The sequence below is a fragment of the Delphinapterus leucas genome, chromosome 5 (assembly GCF_059928025.1).
Source record: "Delphinapterus leucas isolate spDelLeu-1000000601 "Yukka" chromosome 5, BTC_Dleu_Yukka2, whole genome shotgun sequence".
Taxonomy (NCBI): Eukaryota; Metazoa; Chordata; class Mammalia; order Artiodactyla; family Monodontidae; genus Delphinapterus; species Delphinapterus leucas.
In genome coordinates, this window is record NC_143133.1 from 104,006,663 (window position 1) to 104,029,237 (window position 22,575).

General features: G+C 37.6%; 1 protein-coding gene across 1 annotated transcript in view; it reads left to right on the plus strand.

Annotated features, from left to right (window-relative positions):
• The window catches only part of DCHS2 (dachsous cadherin-related 2), a 151,432-nt gene that overhangs the window by 97,252 nt on the left and 31,605 nt on the right, over window positions 1-22,575 (plus strand). The window contains exons 13-14 of the mRNA XM_022599653.3: window positions 10,582-10,695; window positions 20,444-20,655. Coding sequence (XP_022455361.2) covers window positions 10,582-10,695; window positions 20,444-20,655 — 326 coding nt within the window. The remainder of the gene's footprint in view (window positions 1-10,581; window positions 10,696-20,443; window positions 20,656-22,575) is intronic.

Consider the following 22,575-nt stretch of genomic DNA (forward strand, 5'->3'; position numbering starts at 1 on the left):
AGAACATTAACTGTGTTATACTTTTCTTATGCAATGTTAGACTTAAAATGAAATTCATAAAATCCTGAAAATGTAAAAGGTAAATGCTTCCACATATTTCACTCACCTCATGGAAATTGAAGATACAGTATTTTTTTTTAACATCTTTATTGGAGTATAATTGCTTTACAATGGTATGTTAGTTTCTGCTTAATCAACTATACATATACATATATCCCCATATCTCCTCCCTCTTGCATCTCCACCCCACCCTCCCTATCCCACCCCTCTCCGTGGACACAAATCACTGAGCTGATCTCCCTGTGCTATGCAGCTGCTTCCCACTAGCTATCCATTTACATTTGGTAGTATGTATAAGTCCATGCCACTCTCTCACTTCGCCCAGCTTCCCCTTCCCCTTCCCCATGTCCTCAAGTCCATTCTCTACATCTGCGTCTTTATTCCTGTCCCAACCCTAAGTTCTTCAGAACCATTTTTTTTTCTTTTTTTAGGTTCCATATATGTGGGTTAGCATACGGTATTTGTTTTTCTCTTTCTGACTTCACTCTGTATGACAGACTCTAGGTCCATCCACCTCATTACAAATAACTCAATTTTGTTTCTTTTTATGGTTGAGTGAGTAATATTCCATTGTATATATGTGCCACATCTTCTTTATCCATTCATCTGTTGATGGACACTTAGGTTGCTTCCATGTCCTGGCTATTGTAAATAGAGCTGCAATGAACATTGTGGCACATGACTCTTTTTTATTTTTATTTTAATTTTTTTTGCGGTACGCAGGCCTCTCACTGTTGTGGCTTCTCCCATTGCAGAGCACAGGCTCCGGACGCACAGGCTCAGCAGCCATGGCTCATGGGCCCCGCCGCTCCATGGCATGTGGGATCCTCCCAGACCAGGGCACGAACCCACGTTCCCTGCAACGGCAGGTGGACTCTCAACCACTGCGCCACCAGGGAAGTCCACATGACTCTTTTTGAATTATGGTTTTCTCAGGGTATATGCCCAGTAGTGGGATTGCTGGGTCCTATGGTGGCTCTATTTTTAGTTTTTTAAGTAAACTTCATGCTGTTCTCCATAGTGGCTGTATCAATTTACATTCCCACCAACAGTGTAAGAAGATTCCCTTTTCTCCACACCCTCTCCAGCATTTATTGTTTATAGATTTTTTGATGATGGCCATTCTGACTGGCGTGAGGTGATACGTCATTGTAGTTTTGATTTGCATTTCTCTAATGATTAGTGATGTTGAGAATTCTTTCATGTGTTTGTTGGCAATCTGCGTATCTTCTTTGGAGAAATGTCTATTTAGGTCTTCTGCCCATTTTTGGATTGGGTTGTTTGTTTATTTGATATTGAGCTGCATGAGCTGCTTGTAAATTTTGGAGATTAATCCTTTCTCAGTTGCTTCATTTGCAAATATTTTCTCCCATTATGAGGGTTGTCTTTTCATTTTGTTTATAGTTTGCTTTGCTGTGCAAAAGCTTTTAAGTTTCATTAGGTCCCATATGTTTATTTTTGTTTATTTCCATTTCTCTAGGAGGTAGGTCAAAAAGGATCTTGCTGTGATTTTTGTTATAGAGTATTCTGCCTATGTTTCCCCCTAAGAGTTTTATAGTGTCTGGCCTTATGTTTAGGTCTTTAATCCATTTTGAGTATGTTTTTGTGTATGGTGTTAGGGAGTGTTCTAATTTCATTCTTTTACATGTAGCTGTTCAGTTTTCCCACCATTACTTATTGAGGAGACTGTCTTTTCTCCATTGTATATTCTTTCCCCCTTTATCAAACATAAGGTGACCATATGTGCATGGGCTTGTCTCTGGGCTTTCTATCCTGTTCCATTGATCTATATTTCTGCTTTTGTGCCAGTACCATACTGTCTTGATTACGGTAGCTTTGTAGTATAGTCTGAAGTGCAGAAACCTGATTTCTCCAGCTCCGTTTTTGTTTCTCAAGATTGCTTTGGCTATTTGGGGTCTTTTGTGTTTCCATACAAATTGTGAGATTTTTTGTTCTAGTTCTGTGAAAAATGTCAGTGGTATTTTGATAGGGATTTCATTGAATCTGTAGATTGCTTTGGGTAATAGAGTCATTTTCACAATGTTGATTCTTCCAATCCAAGAACATGGTATATCTCTACATCTGTTTGTATCGTCTTTAATTTCTTTCATCAGTGTCTTATAGTTTTCTATATACAGTTCTTTTTGTCTCCTTAGGTAGGTTTAGTTCTAGGTATTTTATTCTTTGTGTTGCAATGGTAAATGTGAGTGTTTCCTTAATTTCTCTTTCATATTTTTCATCATTAGTGTATAGGAATGCAAGAGATTTCTGTGCATTAATTTTGCATCCTGCTACTTTACCAAATTCATTGGTTAGCTGTAGTTGTTTTCTGGTAGCATCTTTAGGATTCTCTATGTATAGTGTCATGTCATCTGCAAACAGTGACAGTTTTACTTCTTCTTTTCAGATTTGGATTCCTTTTATTTCTTTTTCTTCTCTGATTGCTGTGGCTAAAACTTTCCTAACTATGTTGAATAATAGTGGTGAGAGTGGGCCACCTTGTCTTGTTCCTGATTTTATTGGAAATGGTTTCAGTTTTTTGCCATCGAGGACAGTGTTGGCTGTGGTTTTGTCATATGTGGCCTTTATTATGTTGAGGTAAGTTCACGCTATGCCTACTTTCTGGAGGGTTTTTATCATAAATGGGTGTTGAATTTTGTCAAAAGCTTTTTCTGCATCTATTGAGATGATCATATGTTTTTTATCCCTCAGTTTGTTAATATAGTGTATCACATTAATTGATTTGCATATATTGAAGAATCCTTGCATTTCTGAGATAAACCCCACTTGATCATGGCGTATAATCCTTTTAATATGCTGTTGGATTCTGTTTGCTAGTATTTTGTTGGGGATTTTTGTATCTATGTTCATCAGTGGTATTGGCCTGTAGTTTTCTTTCTTTGTGACATCTTTGTCTGGTTTTGGTATCAGGGTGATGGTGGTTTTGTAGAATGAGTTTTGGAGTGTTCCTCCCTCTGCTGTATTTTGGAAGAGTTTGAGGATAGGTGTTAGCTCTTCTCTAAATGTTTGATAGAATTCGCCTGTGAAGCCATCTGGTCCTGGGCTTTTTTTTGTCGGAAGGTTCAGTATTGGTTTTTATGTTTTACCATTTTTACCTTGATGTGAAATGAGCAGTAATTGTAAGTTTTATCCAGATGCCCAGAGACAGACTTTTACTTAAAATGTGTACAATAAGGCAAGACCTAGAAGAATTCCTGATCCTTTAGTTATTTCCTATTTTTTCAGGCAATCTCAGATTTAATCTTTGCTGACCTCAGCTTCTAATTTGTAGTATTTTCATTGAATGATATTTTTTGTGTGCTACTGTTCCATTTAATATTATGAACATTTTAGTTGCAATAAAAATAGGATTGTTTCTTTCATGAGAGAGGCCATATGTGATTCTTATTTGCAATTCTGTACTCACCTTTGTTCTTTTACATGCAAGCCATCTCCATGTTTTCTTTTGTGATTGGGCATGTAATAAGCATTCTAACCCATGAAGAAAAGGCCATCAGCAAGACCATACATCTTGCCGTTGTGGCTGTTTCTCTTCTTACTGCCATTGTTAAGAATACGTGACAAGCCAGTTGAAATAAAATTTCCTGTGTTTAAAAAATAAATTGTATCAGGAAGCACAGAATTGTGATGTAGCACTGAAGATAAAAAGTACTGTGAAGGCATATTCCTACCATAAATGTAAGACATTTTTATATTAACAAGGTCTCCTGAAATGTAACAAAATAAGCATCAGATTATAATGCAATTTGAGAGTTCTTAACATATGTAGTAACTTGACTGAAAAGGATTGATTAAAATCCTTTATTTTGTGACTGAATGACTTCATAACTGGTTTGAAAAGAATAATTATTTCGAAACTCTGACAAATGATTTTTAAACTTTGTCACAGTTTATTTTAAACATAATGTTTTAAAACAGAGTAACACATCCAGTTTTGGTTTCCGTGTTCTTTCTCCATTATGGATATTGTTTTATGCCTTTTTCACTGAATTTTCAGTTTTGTGGAGAATATCACATACGTGTTTCCTTTAATATTTATAGTGATCATTTCTCTTTTCTTGAGTGTTAAGTGTTGAAAAGGCTCCTGGGGTAAATATTGTCTGTTCCAAGCCTTTTCTTTCTTCTTTTCTTTTTAGTGAAAAACTTTTACCTATCTGGAAAAAAAATATGTCAATTTGACTTCATTTAGGGGTTGTCTCTACTATGGACTGTATCAGGATGGGTTTCAAGCTTGTTCCTAGGCCCTCTACAGTAGGATTCAATGAGGAAACCCAGTAGAGATCTTGAATAGGTGCTATTTTTTTCAACTACTGCAAATCCCACTATCAGAAGTGGTGTTCTTGCATTGAATAATTTAAAAAATAATAGCTGCTGTTGTTTTAGAACAGTCCTGAAGGCAGAGAAGCATTTTTCTAATCTCCCAGTCTGTAACACTTCAGTGATCACCTCTTTTCCTTACTTCCTCTCTCTGTCTCCTCTATTCCCTCCCATCTTTCCATACTTATTAAGCACCTACTTAATAGGTGTACAAAGGAACAATATTTTTCTTCCAGTTTTATTGAGCTATAATTAACATACAATACTGTATAAGTTTAAGGTGTACAGCATCATGATTTGACTTAGATATATTATGAAATGATTACTACAATAAGTTTAGTGAACATCCATTATCTCATATAGATATAAAACTAAAGAAATAGAAAAAAAAATTTTCTCCTTGTGATGAGAGCTCTTAGCATTTACTCTCCTAACAACTTTTATATGTAACATAGAGCAGTGTTAATTCTGTTTAATCTGCTGTACATCACATTCCTAGTATTTATTTATCCTGTAACTGGAAGTTTGTACCTGTTGACCACCTTCATCCAATTCCCCTACCCACCATGACCCTGCCTCTGGTAACCACAAGTTTGATCTTTTTTATGTGAGTTTGTTTGTTCATTTTTGAAGTATAATTGACCTACGACAGTATGTTAGTTCCTGGTACATGACACAGCAATTAGATATATCTGTACATTTCAAAATTATCACCATTATAATTCTAGTTGTCATCTGTCACCATACAAAGATATTACATAATTATTGACTATATTCCCACACTGTACATTTCAAAATCATGACTCATTTATTTTGTATCTGAAATTTGTACCTTGTAATCTCCCTCACCTATTTCTCTCCTCCCTTCTGGCAACCATCTCTTTGTTCTTTGTATGTATCTATGATTCAGTTTCTGTTTGGTTATGTTTATTCATTTGTTTTATTTTTTAGATTCCACATGTAAGTGAAATCCTATAGCATTTGTCTGTCTCTGCCTGACTTATTTCCATCCATATTGTCACAACTGGCAAGATTTCCTTCTTTTTAAGGCTGAGCAATATTCCATTGCACATATATACTACATCTTCTCTATCCATTCATCTATTGATGAGCACTTGAAAATGATGTGTATTCTGCTGCTTTGGTGTGGAATGTTCTATACATATCTATTAAGTCTACCTGGTCTAATGTGTTGCTTAAGGCTGGTGTATCCTTATTGATTTTCTGTCTGGATGGTCTCTCTATTGAGGTAAATGGGGTGTTAAAAGTCTGCTACTATTATTGTATTACTGTCAATTACTCCTTTTATGTCTGTTAATTTTTTCTTTACATATTTAGGTGCTCCTATTTTAGGTGCATATATATTTACAATTGTTATATCTTCTTGGAATAATAATTTTATCATTCTGTAATGTCCCTCTTTGTCTCTTATTACTGTCTTTGTTTTAAAGCCTATTTTGTCTGATATAAAGTACTGCTACCCTTGCTTTCATTTCATTTTCATTTGCATGTAATACTTTTTTCCATCCCCTTACTTTAAATCTATGTGTGTCTTTAGATTGAAGCGGGTCTCTTGTAGGCAGAATATATTTGGGTCTTGTTTTTATATTCATTCAGCCACTCTATGTCTTTGGAGCATTTAGTCCATTTACATTTAAAGTAATTATTGATAGGTATGTCTTATTGCCATTTTGTTAATTGTTTGGGGTGTGTTTTTGTAGTTCTTTCTGTTCCTTTTTCCTTTTTGCTCTCTGCCCTTGTGATGACTGTCTTGGTGTTATATTTGGATTTCTTTCTCTGTTTTGTGTTGTATCTGTTATAGATTTTTGGTTTGTGGTTTATATATAGCTATGTATATAAATCACACATATATGTGTGTGTGTGTATATATATATATATATATATAATTATTTTAAGTTGCTGATCTCTTAGTTTGAATACATTTTAACAACCCTACATTTTGACTCCACAGCATTTACTGTTTTTGACATATTCTACAACTTTTTGTTTTGTGTATCCCTTAACTACTTATTGTGGATGTAGATGATTTGACTACTTTTGTCTTTTAGCCTCCATTCTAGCTTTATAAGGGGTTGATCTACTACCTTTACTTATATTTGCCTTTACCAGTGAAATTTTTCCTTTTGTAACTTTCATATTTCTAGCTGTGGCCTTTTCTTTTTTGCTTAGAGAAGTGCCTTTACCATATCTTAGAAAGTTGGATTCCTGTTGCTGAACTCTTTTAGCTTTTGCTCATCTGTAAAACTTTTGATATTTCCTTCAAATCTGAATGAGACTTTTGCTGAGTAGAGTGTTCTTGGTTGTAAGTCTTTCTCTTTCATCATTTCAACTATATCATGCCACTCCCTTCTGGCCTACAGAGCTTCTGCTGAAAAGTCAGCTGATAGCCATATGGGATTCCATGGTATGTAACTTATTGATTTTCCCTTGCTGCTTTTAATATTCTCTCTTTATCTTTAATTTTTGACATTTTAATCACAATGTGTCTTAGCGTCATCTCTTTAGTGTTGATCCTGTTTGGGACTCTCTGTGCTTCCTGGACCTGGAGGTGTGTTTCCTTTCCCAGGTTAGGGATGTCTTCAGTTTTTTTGTCTTCAAATATGTCCTTTCTTTCTCTCTTTTCTTTTGGGACCCCTAAAATGTGAATGTTAATATTGATGTTGTCCCAGAGGTCTCTTAAACTATCTTCATTATTTTATCCGTTTTTTTTTTTTTTTTCAGTTCAACTTGAGGGATTTCTGATACTCTGTCTTCCAGGTCAGTGATCCATTCCTCTGTATCATCTAATCTATGGTTGATTTATTCCAGTGAATTTTTAATTTCATTTACTGTATTCATCTCTTTTTGGTTCTTTTTTAAATTTTCAAACTGTTTGTTAAACTTCTGTGTTCATCCATTTTTCTCCCAAGTTCTTTGAGCATCTTTATGATTATTATCTTGAACTCTTTATCAGGTAGCTTGCTTATCCCTACTTTACTTCATTGTTTTTCTGGGGTTTTATCTTGTTTCTTCATTTGAAACATATAAAGCAGCAAATATTTGATACACACAACAACATGTTTGATTCTCAAAAATGTGTGCTAAGGCAAAGAAGACAGTTATTGTATGATTTGCGAGTACATGAAACTTTAGAGGCAAAACTAATCTAGATTTATAAAAATATATAGAATACAAATATATAGAAAAGCTCTTCTGCTCTCATGGAATTTAGTTCAATTTTAGCAGAGAGGTAAGATCAGTCTTCAAGTGTGTTCTGAACAAGTTCATGAGTGACAAATAAGTACCACCATCTAAGAGCTAGAAGATCTGGTAACAAAAAAGGAGAAATTCATCTTCTCTGTCAGAAATGGTAAATGGCCAGACACAGGACTGTAGTCAAGCCACAGCAATATTTTGTTCAACCCAGGTGGTGGCTTATTTTTCTCCCTAAATTAAATATTTTCTGACATTTGGGAATTGGGAGATTTCACATGAAAATAAATATCAATTTTTGACTTTCTCTTGAAAAGACCAGAATCCCCAGTATCCTGAAGCCTGCTTTCCCTGCTGGCAGTAATAAGTTAAAGCTGAGTGCCTTAGTCGCATCAGGCAGTCTCTGGCCCCCTCCACCCATCTAGCTCCTATATATGTCCATGCTTCTTGCTTTTACCAAAAAGCATCTGAGCTAATGAGCCCTGATATGTACTCATCTCTGACACCTGTTTCCTTATCAAATGTTTCCTTTCACTTTTCCTCTGGTGCTTTGCTGACACCATCTTATATCAGGCCCCCAGTGATACATACTCACCAGTCAGAGAGCCTCCTACAGAATCCACCTCATTCTCATCTCTCCCACTCAGTGCAACATGCCTTTGCCAGTAGGCAGCATCCTATAGGTCAGGATGAAAGTTAAGAGGAGAGGCAGGGTCATTGCCAGAGTGGGAGTCTAAAGTAGATGCCATAAGTTATAGGCCTAAGACAAGAGGGTCAGGATGAGTAAAGAATTATCAAAAGTGGTGGGTAAATAGAGAACAAGAAGGCAAAGTACAAAGATGAACTAAAAAGGGGATTGGAAATGGCCAATAAGCACATGAAAAGATGTTCAACATCATCAGACACTAGGGAGGTTAAAATTAAATCCACAGTGAGACACCACTACACACCCACTAGGATGACCAAAATTAAAAAGACTGACAATACCAGTGGTTGTAGAGCAACTGGAATTCCTGTATGTTGCTAGCAGGAATGTAAAGTAGTACAACCACAGTAAAAAACAAGATCTTACTGTATAGCACAGGGAAATATAGTCAATATCCTGTGATAAACCATAATGGAAAAGAATATCAAAAATATTATGTATATATATATATATATAAGTTAATCACTTTGCTGTACACCAGAAACTAACACAACATTATAAATCAACTATACATCAATAATAAATAAATAAATAATAAAATGGAACAACCACTTTGGAAAATAGTTTGGCAGTTAATAGTGTATGCAGGTTAAACATACACTTACTGTAGGAGTTTACCCCTCAGGAATGAAGACATGTGGCCATCAAGCCCTTTTACATGAATGCTGATAGCAGCTTTATTCATAAGCCCCATACTGAAAACAACCCAAATGCCCATATGTAAGTAATGGATAAACAAATGTAGACTGTCCAAGGGTCTGAGAGAACTTTCTGAAGTGATAGAAATATTCTACATCTTGATTGTGATGGTGGCTACACAGGTGTGTATAGTTGTTACAGGTGTGTATAGTCATATATAGGCATGTGTAGTATATAGAACTATATACTTAAACTATATGTATATTATTGTAAGTTTTATCATAATAAAGTTGATTAAATAAAAATACTTAAAAATAAAACAGGACAGGCAGTCATAGGAGGGAGACAAATGGACAACCAAGACAGGAAGCAAAGCAGAGGTGAGCAGCAAAGGGCATAAGATATTATAAACAAAGACGGCAAGGTGCTAACTTGGGGCCCAGATGGATTCTTGAAAATCCTCCCAGTGAAATTGCAGTTCTAATCATACCAATTGTCTTATTATCTCTGTCAGTCCTTGCTAATTCTTCTCTTATGCTGGTAATCAGTCTGTTTCCTAGAAACTGACATGACTTCCTTCTTTCTTCTCTAATTCCTACCCCTAAATCAATTTCTGTTTTTCCCTTGAAGTTATCTCTTTACTGCCCCTGCCCTAGCTTAACAATTCTTGAATGAATCTGTATCATGCAGTTAAGACCTTGGTTACTTTCTAGTTGGGTTGCTTTTACCTACAAGTCTACTGTAAACTGGTTAAAGGAAGATTTCTTATATTTATACCCTTGTTACCTCCTTTCCCACATCCCATGCAATGTTCAGGGAAATGTGTCAGCATATGTCTTTAATTTGTCCCCTTCTTTTCATCCCCCCCACCACTATCCTAGGTTGTTGTCTCTTGCATGATCTATGGTCTATTGCAGTATTTCTTTTCCTTTCTTACAGCTCCTTGTTGTCCAGACAGCAGTGAGATTGATGCCTTTTAAAAGTAAATCAGATGATTTTACTTATTTCCTTTAAATGCTTCTATATCTTCCCATTGCACTTAGAGTAAAATCTAGTCCCTCCCACCTCGACACTGTCTTCACCATCCACATTTCCCCTACGCACTGTGCCTCACCAAACCAAGCCCTCTCCCAGCCCAGGGCCTCTGTGCTGCTCTTCTTTCTCCTAGAATCCTTTTCTTCCCACTCTTTCTATGGCTTCTCATGTTTCAAAGTTCAACTGGAATGTCATTCCTCTGAGGCCTCTGCAAAGGGGTATCCACCTCCCTGCAGAAAAAGTATTTTATATCACATAACCTTGTTTATTTCTTTTCAGGGAACTTAGCATATCTGAAATCTACCTTGATTATGTATTTCTTTAATGGCTTACTGTTCATCTCCTTCCATCAGTTAATAACCATCAAGAAGACAGAGATCTTTTCTACCTTGCTTGTTGCTATATCCCCAACACCTAGCATGGGGCTTGGCTTTTTGAAGACACTCAATAAATAATCATTGACTGAATGACAAGTGAAAATATAATAGGCAAATAATAACCAAATAACCAAATAATAACTTGGTGTTTGCTCTTGTTTTTCCTGAATTTTCTTTTCCTAAAGCTCTTTTTTTTTTACCTAATTTTTACAGGCACTTCTATTGTGACTATAAAAGCTTTTGCTACTGACTCAGTTCGGGACAACATTAAATATTCAATTTTTAGTGGAAATGAAGATGGAGTTTTTTCCTTGTGCTCCAACTCAGGTAATCCTTCTCTACCTTCTAATAGCTTTATTTTCTGCTCCACTTAATGTTACTAATAAGACATACTTCTGCAAAGAAAACTCAAAATTTGAAAGGTAGAAATTAGAGGTAAATAATTTAAAAGGTAAACAACAAAGAGTTTTTTATTCTGGCTGATGAGAAATCAAGAACTATTTGTTTATATGTATTCCTTAAGAAGTCTATTCCCATTTCCAAATTAAACAGTACCTATCCTACCCTACTTGTTATTTGATGATAACATGGTTTCTATTTATGATTTACCTATCCATTTGGGAGAATTGGAGATGTAGTAGGGAGATCAGTGAGAATGGGTTTGAATTGAAAATAAGCACACATGTGTAGCCTTAGGAAATTTTCATCAGAGATTCTTCTGATTTGCCACTTAATGTCAACAGTGCAACAAAAAAGGATGGCTGGAAAGGTTTCTATGTGGTGGTAAAGAAATTACTTCCAAATACAGCATGTATTAAATTTAGCTTTAATAAGACCATTATTGTGCTTTAAATGAATACCAATTGATTATTTGGAACATACTTTTTTTAACTAACAACTATGTAGTGGATATGTATCTACTGCTTCGTTGTTAACCTCAAGAAGAATGTTTTTAATAATTTCTATATTACCATACAACTGCCTTATTTAATCCATACTATGTGCACATGGGAAGAATTGAGAGGGGTCATTTCTTAAGCAAAAGCCTTCTCATCCAGGGTAGCGTTACGACTTTTTGGTCCATGCAGCCTTTGCTCAGCAACCTCTCTAAGGTAGCCTGCAAGAAGTCTTCATCTCTTCACCCTATCATTTGGTTAAGGGGTGATGCAGAAAACCTGTTGGCAAGAAGACCATTTGCAAATACCACCAAGCTTTAAGTTTCTAGCAGTCGGGTGTCTGAGGGTTCTGGGAAAGGAGCTGAGATTAGAACATTGAGGAAGAAGGTGAATATCAGAGTATGCACATTTTCCCAGGTCACCCAAATCCTTCTGCCATCACACACCTAACATGGCCCAGGTTTGGCCTTATTTTCTATAGTCTCTCATTAAAATGCAGATAAAATATGCCTAGGGTTAGTTCAAAGAAGTCATCCACAGAAAACTCTTTATTTTTTAATTAAGAGATCATTTATTTAAGTTGAAATGTATTTCAAAATTTTATTGTGAAATAGCTACAAGATGGTATGTTGAGGTATACAACTGCTTAATGGACAGTAGTAAAATAAAAGCCCATGTCTTTGCCACCCATCTCCAGAGATGAGACATGGCTAGAAACTCAGGAAGCCCCTGTGTGTCCTTTCCCTCTCACATCTGTCTTATTTCACCCCAGAGGTCATTGGCAAATCAGTAATCTGAATTTGGTATTGATCCCTGCCTTTTCTTCATTATAATTTTCCCACCCCATTTGAATCCCTAAAAAATGCGTTATTTAGTTTTACTTTGATTTAAACATCATAATAGAATTATGTTGAATGAACTCCTCTACGGCTTGATTTTTTGCTCAACATTTTTACTATGATGTGTAGTGCATAAGCCATTATGAACACATGAAGGAAGAATAGCAAAGAATGATATGTACCTGCTGCCAAGGCTATAAAATAGAATACCACCATTATCACCGATGCTCCCTTTGGGCCCTTTTGTGATTGCGCCTTTTCTCTACACTGCTCCAGGCTGATTAATGCCAAGACTTCAAGGATAATCATCCCCTTGTGACTTACAGTAAATGTATTCCTACAAATAGGAATATAGTAAAAGCATTGATTTTGCTTTGAAATTTACATAAATGGATTCATACTCTATGTATTCTATTGATATTGTTTTTTAAATTCCAAGTTAGAATCACCCATGTTAATGTGTGTAGCTGGGTTCTTTAATTTTCATTGCTTTACGGTATTCTATTGTAAGTCTATATCACAACTTATTTATCAATGTGCTGTTGATGGACAGCAAGGTTTCTCTGTCTGGGGATATAATGAACAATCTTGCATGTGTCTTCTGGTGCACATGTAAGGAGTTCTGTAGGTCCTAGAGTGTATGTTGGGCGTGTATCTCAGAGGGTGCCTATGTGCAGCTATACAGATAGTGCCAAATTGTGTTATGAAGTGGTTTATCCGACTTTATATTCCACCAGCATTGAATGAGAACTGTCACAGTTGTCCATGTCCTACTTTCTATTGCCAATCTGGTGGGTGTGAAATGTTATCCCACTGTGGTTGTAACTTACATTTCCCTTAGTACGAATATATTTGAGCATTTTTTCATAGTTTATTGACTATTTCTGTTTTCTTCTATGTGAAATGCATATTGATATCTTTTGCCTATTTTTCTGCTAAGTTTTTTGTGTTTTACTTGTTGAAGTGTAAGGATTTTTAATATATTTTTATTAGTGTTTATCCTTTGTTTTTTGTTACAATTTTTTTTAATAATTTGTGACTTGTCTTTCACTCTCATTAAGGCACGTTTTGAGTTTAACGTTAGAATGAATCAGTCTTATTTTATGATTTGCCTTTTTTGTAGGCTGTTTAAGAAATTCTTCCTCACCGTGAGATCATGAAGATATTCTTACATTGTCTTTTAAATTTTTTATAGTTTTCCTGTGTTTCACATTTATATCTTTAGTGCATCTAGGATTGATTTTTGTGTTTTACGTGAGTTAGAGATAGCTTTTCTTTTTTTCTTTTCCTCTCTTCTCCTCTCCTCTCCTCTTCTCTCCTTTCCTTTTCCTTTCTTGTTTTTCAACCAGGACTCCCAGTTATTCCAATGGCCTTATTACCGTGTGATCTACAGTACCAGCATGGTCATACACCATGCTTCCTGACTCTACTGGACTCTCGACTCTTTTCCATTCTTCTCTTTGTCTATCCAAACACTGACACCACACTGTCTTAATTACATTTGCTTTATAAATCTTCATATCAGGGAAGCAGCAACCCCACAATATTTACCCCATCTTCATATTCTTCCTCATGAGTATATTAGCTGTTATTGTCTATCTGGCTCTAATATAAAGCATTGTATCCACTTGTTAAGTTCTACACACACACACACACACACACACACACACACACACACACGCCTATTGGGATTGTTTTTCCATGGAAAGGATATTTATTCATGAATTTTGGGATTATATACAGCTGTTCACACCTTCATGCATGTAACCCATATAACTATGGCATACACATTTGATTTCAGGTGGAACCTTACCCTAATTAACAACAACAACAACAACAAATCTCAAAAAAAATCATATAGCTTCAATCTAGAATTTAAGTAACTTAATCATCAGGCCAAAGTGTCCTTCTTTTAAATCTCACAAAGTCCTGCATAGCTATGCATTGTAGGTAATAATCATCTACGAAAACTTTTCTTGATTGACTTTTAAAAAAATTGTTGTAAGAACATTTAACATGAGATCTCTCTTAACACATTTTAAGTGCACAAAACTGTATGTTAACCATAGGCATGGCGCTGTGCAGCAGAGCTCTAGAACCTGCTCATCTTGAATAACTGAGGCTTCATTTCCCTCTAACCAGCAACTCCCTGTTTCCCATGCCCCTACCCATGGCAACCACCATTCTACTCTCTGCTTCTGAATTTGACTACTTTAGATACCTCACATAAGGGGAATCAAGTAATATTTCTTTTTTCTGTGACTGGCATATTTCACTAAACATATGTCCTCAAGGTTCACCCAGGTCATATATGGCAGGATGTTCTTTGTTAAGGCTGAATAATCTGTCATTGTAGGTATACACCACATTCTCTTTATCCATTCATCCACCAATGGACATTTAGGTTGTTGGAATTTCTACTGGAATTATATTAATTCTAAATATCAATTTGGGGAAAATGTGTATCTTTACAGTATTATCTTCGAATCCAGGAATAATATGGAAAATCACACCAATTACTTGTTAATAATTTAATAAAATTACTGTTTCTTTAATAATTGTAATAAAGATTTTTCTATAGCATATTTCTTGCTAGATTTAGTCTAAATATTTTATACTTCTTGCTGAGGTAAATGAAAATAGTGCTTTTTCTATTTTTTTTTAAAGATTTTTTTGATAGGGACCATTTTTAAAGTCTTTATTGAATTTGTTACTATATTGCTTCTGTTTTACGTTTTGGTTTTTTGGCTGCGAGGCATGTGGGATCTTAGCTCCCCGATCAGGGGTCGAAGCTGCACCCCCTACACTGGAAGGTGAAGTCTTAACCACTAGACCACCATGGAAGTTCCCCAAAATGCTTTTTCTGACAGTGTTGGTGTGTACACTTGAAATTAACTTTTATATTTTAATTTTGTATCTAGCAAACTTGTAAACTCTTATTGATTCTGATATTTTTCTGAACATTCAACGTATACAATCATCTGGGAATGACCATTTTTCTCTGTTTGTTGGAAGTTATATAGCTTTTTCTTTCTTTTAGTGGTTAGCCTAGCTATTTTTTTTTATTATTTTTTTTTGCAGTACGTGGGCCTCTCACCGTTGTGGTCTCTCCCATTGTGGAGCACAGGCTCCAGATGCGCAAGCCCAGCGGCCACGGCTCACGGACCCAGCCACTCTGCAGCATGTGGGATCTTCCCAGACTGGGGCACAAACCCGTGTCCCCTGCATCGGCAGGCGGACTCTCAACCACTGCACCACCAGGGAAGCCCTAGCCTAGCTATTTTGACATCTACAATTAAAGCCTAACATTAATCAATACCGTGCTCCTAAATAATATACGAGACTTAGAATTCTTTACCTTCTAATATCCCTTTTCCAATTTATAAAATTTTTTTGACCACAATTTTAGTTCTTTCAAATTAAGCATTATTAATATTTTAAAATTTACCTGCTTCTTTGCTACTCTCTTTGCTAACTGTTCTTTCTTCCATCTCAGACTTTCCTCTGGAATCATTTTACTTCTACCTAAAGTACATCCTTTTGTGAGAGTCTGTTGCAGTAAACTCTCTCACATTTTAGTTGTCTAAAAAAGTCTTTAATACTTGTTTTTAAGAGATATTTTTGCTGGGTTTCGAATTCCAGGTTCATAGTTATTTTCTCTTATCATATTTAAGATATTACCCTACTGTCTTCTGGTTTCCACTTGTTGCATTAAGAAATCAGCTGTTGATCTAAATACCACTTACTTGTACCTTTCTTTGGAACTCCAGTTAGACAAATATTGGGGTCATATCACTCTCTCCTACATCTTTTTCAAATTTTTCATCTCTGTGTGCCTCTTCTCTTCAGCCTAAGGAACTATACTTTTCATTTCCAGAGGTTATCTTGGATTCTTTTTCAACTCTTTTTGGTGTTTAAAAAAAATAACCTTTTGTTCCTTGCTAATGCTTCCAACCTTCTTTTTTATATATTTAAATATTTAATAATTACATATTTTGTGTCCAATAATTTCTGCATCTTAAGTCTTTGAAGATTTATTCTGTTATCTATGGATTTGCTGGCTGTCATTCATGGTGCCTTGCTTCTCTGTGATTTTTGTGCTTGTTAACTATAAGCTACTCCATTGTCCTGGAAACTTTTTCTTTGAGGATTCTTTGAAGCCTGGGTTGAATTTTTTCCCTAAAGGAAAGATGTGTTTTTGATTCTGCAAATCACCTAGATGCTCATCAAGCAAAGCTGATATAATGGCTTACATTAATTTTGGGGAATTTAAATATATATATGTATATATATATATATAATAGTATAGCTACCATAAATTCAGGCTTAAGCTAATGAATTCTCAGCAGAGATTTTTTCTCTCTTTCATCTGACATCAAGGTCAAGAAAAGCAAGTTTCTGTGCATTCATTTTTAATTTTTTTTTAATATTGACCACTAATTTGGAACATATGTAGCCTTTAGGTTTACAGCTTTATTTTGGTTTTCCTATTGGATCGTTCACCTTTTGCGGGTTCAGGCTTCTTCCCTTGTTTTCCACACCATGTGCAGTTATCAGAAGTGAATCTCAAGGAAGAGGTTATGTTAAAAACCCTTAGAACAAAAACAAGCTTTTAGTGCTTGCTTGCCTCCCTGAATGACTGTTTTCATTTATTTTTTTTTTCCTCTGAGGATTCCTTACTACTGTAGCAACTCAGTAATGCATTTCAACAAACACACACACACACTCACAATTTATCAAGCATTTTAGTTGTTTTTATGATGAGGATTGTTCCAGTCTGTAGTTTACCATACTTTTGTCAAGAAACATTTCTAAGAATCTTTAATTATGATATTAAATTCATCTTTCCTGACACATAATCATTAAATTTGTGTCTCAAGGCATCTAACATAGGTTTTATCAATGTATATTTTTTAAAACATAAGCCAGTTAAAATAGAAAACTGGTATGTATGACAAATCAGTAAACTTGATCTCTAATGTTGCAGTCACTTTTCTTCAGGGTAAAATGCGAGAAAACTATTTTATTAGTTATTGGTTTAGTAAGTTATGATTAGATGGCTCTCTGATGAGAACTGTGTTTTCTGTCCAGTTGTGTCCGAGTGTGCCCTGTTCCATAGTCACAAACCACAGGTTTACTTTTGCATCTAAACTTCTTGTCACTATAACTTAAAAACATCTACTACTCACTGTTTAAACCAGAAGGAATTTTGGAGCTTGACTATTTGACTAACATTGTCTATGTAAATAACAGATGGTGGTTTTCATTCCATTATTTGGTAGATTAACATAAAACAAAATGATCAAACTTTCAGTGTTTCAAGGACGTAGCTTTAGAGCAGAGAGTTTAAAAGCTTTTCGATAACATAAATGTATATCACGTTCTGCTTTGGGCATATACATGTATGTGCGCACAGCTTGTAATTGACTGAAGTAACTCACTTATGCTATCAAACATTGAGTATTTGAAGAATCTAAATCTCATTTTGATGTGTACTTAAAACTTGGACAAAAGCTATACAAGTCCATATATCAGAAGGAAAATATTACTACAATTTTCTTCTCAAGTTATTAAATAACTGGCATGCTAACATACAAGAATGAACAAAAAGTTGGTATTTGTGAGCCTGTTAGTCTAAGGAAAGCATGGACTTCTGCCCATATATTAGACAGAGCCCAGTAGTACTTTGATCTCACTGGTGACAGTAAATCCTTGATGTCTCTGAGAAAAATATACATAGATCATCCAAGGCGAATTGTGGATCTAGTAGGTGTGCCAGCCTTGAATCATCTCACAGACTGGTTATTGTCTTTTCTATTTGCACAACTTTCACAGCATGTGCCAATTATTATGTCAAAAATAAAAACCAAGCAAGGAAAGCATTAGAACTGCAGATCCATTCCAAGTGCAAAATTCCAATTATCAAAGCCTAAACACAAGCCTTTTATTAGAAAATCCACTTTGATCTGCACTGTAATTGGCACACTTTCTACTAAGTGACACTGGCAATTTAGTGTTGTGTTTCAACTTTATTTTTCTTTACTAATAGTAACAGAACATGGTAGCAAGCTGAATGCCCTGTTTGGTGGAGACAGAGCTCCAGATGAGAGCTTTGGGTCCACCTAGACTGGGGCTTCTCTGCTCAGCTCTTGTTCCACAGAGACTTCTAAAAACCATATTCTTTCATTAGCAGCTCATCAGCATGCATTTTAATGATTCTTCAGCTGCCAATCCTTAAATCTACTCTAAATTTGCTAAGAGGGGCTTTGGTAACATCAGACCATGGTTTGTAAAAGTAATTTGGTTTTCTGAATTGACAACTAAATCTGATGACAATAAGTGAAAGTGAATTTATGAAGTTTTAAATTTGGCAGTATAGTGAGTCCTTCATATAGTATATAAATATTTATTTTTTCTTAATAACAGAAGCAATAAAATCCCCCCAAAACACTCAATGCCAAAGTTAGACTTATTAGAACAAGATATGATTACTATTAGCATCCAAGTAGGTACATGATAGCCTGAAGTTTCCTTGGCCTACGTTGGTTCTCTAGGGGATCTGGTTCAGATAGAGCAATCAGAACTGTGGCTTCCAGGTCATATTTCCAGAGACTGTACAGGTTCTTTCACCAGAAGAGCAAATTTTAATAGTCCATAGCTATTAAATGTTCTCCTTCTACATTCAGAGCTTATACAGATATTAAATCTGTATCTGCTGATGGAGGGCGTGAGAGACACATGCACTGTGTCACTCTCCCAGCAACCCTATGGAGCCATTATTCATATCCCCGTTTTACAGAAGATGAGACTCAGCTCGACAGAAGCTGAGTCACTTACTACAGGTCACAAGCTTAGTAGTGAGGGAGCTAGGTGCTTTACCTAAATGAAGCAGCCAGGGCTAGGGTTTAGGCTTGGTTTCAGGTTTCTCAAACTCCAAATCAGTATGCACTTCAGCAGGCTCCACTCGACGGAATTTCTGACATTGAGAGCTAAGTAAATCATGACAGTGGAATAATAATAACAATCAATTCAGTAAGAAATTTAATTACAAAAGGGAAGAAACAAAACAGAGTAGAAACTAGAGAAGGGAATTCTATCGGGGAGGAATTTTCTTAGTCTGGGGAAAAACCTGTGTAGGGCATAAACCTCAAGGCTCAGTTTCCCTCACCTGGTTCTACTTGTTACCTGGGGGTGTAACAAATATTATTGGGTGCTTCCATGTGCCAGACCCTGAGCTAGGGATTTGGGAGATGGTGATGTAAGAGATAACCATCCTCACCTTGTGAATCTTCTAAACCAAGAGGAATAACTTGGCAGAAATAGGTGAGCAAAGGCCCTGCAGGCACTTTTGGAGAGTCTGTTGGGGGCAGACGTGATGATGGTACAGGGCTGGGTGGTCTGGAAAGAACCCTGAGGATGTACAGAAGTGGGGACAATTCCAGGTGGATGGAAAATCCTGCAGGACAACTCTGAAGTGAGCGTTTGAGGAACAGAACATGTATGAGTCTTACAGCCAGAGCAGACAGAGCAAAGGGGAGAAAGAGAAGAATGAGATTTCTCAGGTGGGAGAGGCTGGAGCAGGTGGTCCTGGGGAGGCTAAAAATGCTGAACTTCATCTTAATTGCTGTGGAAGCCAATCAAGGGTTTTATGCAGGACAGTCACAGTGTTGGTTTTTATTATTTAATTCAGAATGGGAACTGGTTGAGTGGGGAGGCCAATTAAGTAGACTAACACAGGGGACAAGGTGGGAAATGCTGGTGGCTTGGAGGAGGGCAGCAGCAGGGAAATGGAGAGGGTGGATTCAGGAGATGTTTGAAAGGTGGACTTTGCAGACATGGGCTAAATATGGAGACGGAAAGATGACTTAAGAGAAAGCGCTCAGATTTCAGATACTCATGGCTTCTTTCCCTCCTACGTGTCTGAACCGTGTAAATGTCTGCCTGTTCTCACCTTTTTTCACAATGACCCCGGGCACTAGGAAAGGGGGCCCAGCCAGTGGGAGGAGTTGAGGGACAGGTAAGCATGTGAGCATATGGGTCAAAGGTGATTTGAGACTTTTTAAATAAAATAATTTTCTGGGCTTCCCTGGTGGCACAGTGGTTGAGAGTCTGCCTGCCGATGCAGGAGACACGGGTTCGTGCCCCGGTCCGGGAAGATCCCACATGCTGTGGAGCGGCTGGGCCTGTGAGCCATGGCCACTGAGCCTGTGCATCTGGAGCCTGTGCTCCGCAATGGGAGAGGCCACAACAGTGAGGAGCCCGTGTACCGGAAAATAAAAAATAAAATAAAATAATTTTCCTTTCTTTTTTTTTTTTTTTTCTCTCTGGAAATAAAACTAGGAGAACTCACTGTGCAAGAACCCAAGTTTCTGGATTTTGAAGTCAGAAATGAAGTTCAGCTCATTGTTTTAGCTGAAAGTAGCGAGCATAGAGCCTATAGCAAAATAGCAGTCTTCATCCAAGATGTGAACGATCATCCACCATGCTTTGGGCAAAGCATTTACCAAGTATCAGTGTCTGAGGGCCAGTTCTACAATACTCACATCATACAGGTAACAGAAATGTGTTGTGTGTGGGGGAGTGTGAATTAAATTTTAAATCTTTCCTTGGCATATACAATATTTGATGCACTGGATGGAACTTTAGGTTGAAGGAAGTCTGGAGTTTCTGAGCTCACTCTCCTTCCCCCATCCATTTCGTGCTCGGTTAGACCCACATGCTTTCTGTAGGGCCCCCGTAGAACACTAGCAGGGAATCTAGAGGGGCACAAAAAGCAGCTCACCTTACACATGTGTACAATTCAGTGCGGAAGTCAGAAGACTAAGTATACAATTTAAATGCAAATTACTAATGTTATAATAGAAGTGTATGTTGAATGTCATGAGAGAAAAGAGGAGGCACAGCCTGTTCCTGGAGGAGAGTGTCAGTCTTCATGAAGAATGAGGTTTGCACTCAGTCTTAAAGGGTGAGCAGGCATTTGCCAGGTGGAGCTGCAGCCAGATGAGCATGACGGCAGCACAGACACATGGAAAGGGCCCCTGGTTTGGGTTTGCAGGTGTCTCATGTGAAAGTCATAGATTTGCTGTTTCAAGCCCAGCCCTATCTTGGGACAAAGCCCCATGCTCTGAAAAAAGAGGGTCTGTTCACATGGCAGTCTTCTTGTTCAGGCTCCAAACCCACCCGTCCTTGATAGACTCTACCTGCTTCAGGGACTGGTGCCCATTTTCACCTTTCCCTTCAAGGTTGAACCGATGTTTTGAATTCAAGAACCTGGACATTACAACACCTACAGGCTCTTGGGAATCTGCACAGGAAATGGGTATAAACCCCCATCGTGACAGTCAGCAGCCTAGTGGGACATTCCCTTTGGCCTCTGTAACCCCACTCCCATGACCCAGCACCGCATGACTTTCTCTCTGTGGTAGATGGGGGCAGGGATCCAGGTGATCCCCTAGGTTACTGTGCCGCTACCTTCGCCTGAACATATAGAGACACTTTCCTTTGATTCCTGCCCAGTTCAGATGCACACGTTCGCCTCTGACGGTGCAAACAAGACCAGTAGAGGCTCAGCTGTCTTGGAGTTTTAGCTCTGTGCTCCCCACATGGTCCAGGATTCCCGGGATTTCCTACATTATTTCTGCCCATTTATTTTGTATGATTGGAGCCTAATTGCTCCAGGTTCCAGCCTGTTCCAGAAGTGCTGCACCTTTACTCTAGCCATGACAGAGATGCTTGAGAGGAAGGTGAGGAGGTAAAGGCGTTCTCTTGTTCAGCCCCCGCACCCCCAGTGATGCCTCTTCAGCGGGGATCATGGACGCCTCCAGCGCCACTGCGGGGCCTGCTTGGTCACAGAGGACTCCTCCCCGGGGCGCTGGTGCATCACGCTTTGTCGCACCTGCTAACCTGGACAGAGATAGACCACTCATGTGGAATATGTGAGGGTGAGGGTCCCATTAAAGCCCATGTACACCCGACAGGGAGACAGCCTGACTTGCCAGTGGTTCAGGTGATAAAACCTTCGAGAAGGCCCAGTCAGAGACGGATACAAGGAACTTTGTTCTTCATATTTTTAGATCATTTAGTTTCCAGGAAACTAGAACTGCCATTTGCCTGTATCCTGTTCAGATAGACAGGAATGTAGAAGGCTCTGGAGTTCTTGCTTTTTGCTACCACACTGCCTACGCACCCTCCTTTTGGTTGCAGCCCCACAAACTCCCTTTAGGAACTGACCCTCCTCAGCCAGATGCAGTCTTGATGGGACTGTCGGTCAAAGTGGTGACCTCCCCCCGACCCCACCCTGCCACAAGGTGCTGTCAACTGCCTCGGTCCCATAGAGACTTTCTCTCCCTGGAATTTGAATCTTGAGTGGTAGGACACCAGACAGAGACATATTAGAGCTGATTCGTCTTGATGGCAACAGCTCAAAGAAGCTGTGCCTTAGAGCTGTTCAGGTTCTTGTGCTTCACCTGGGC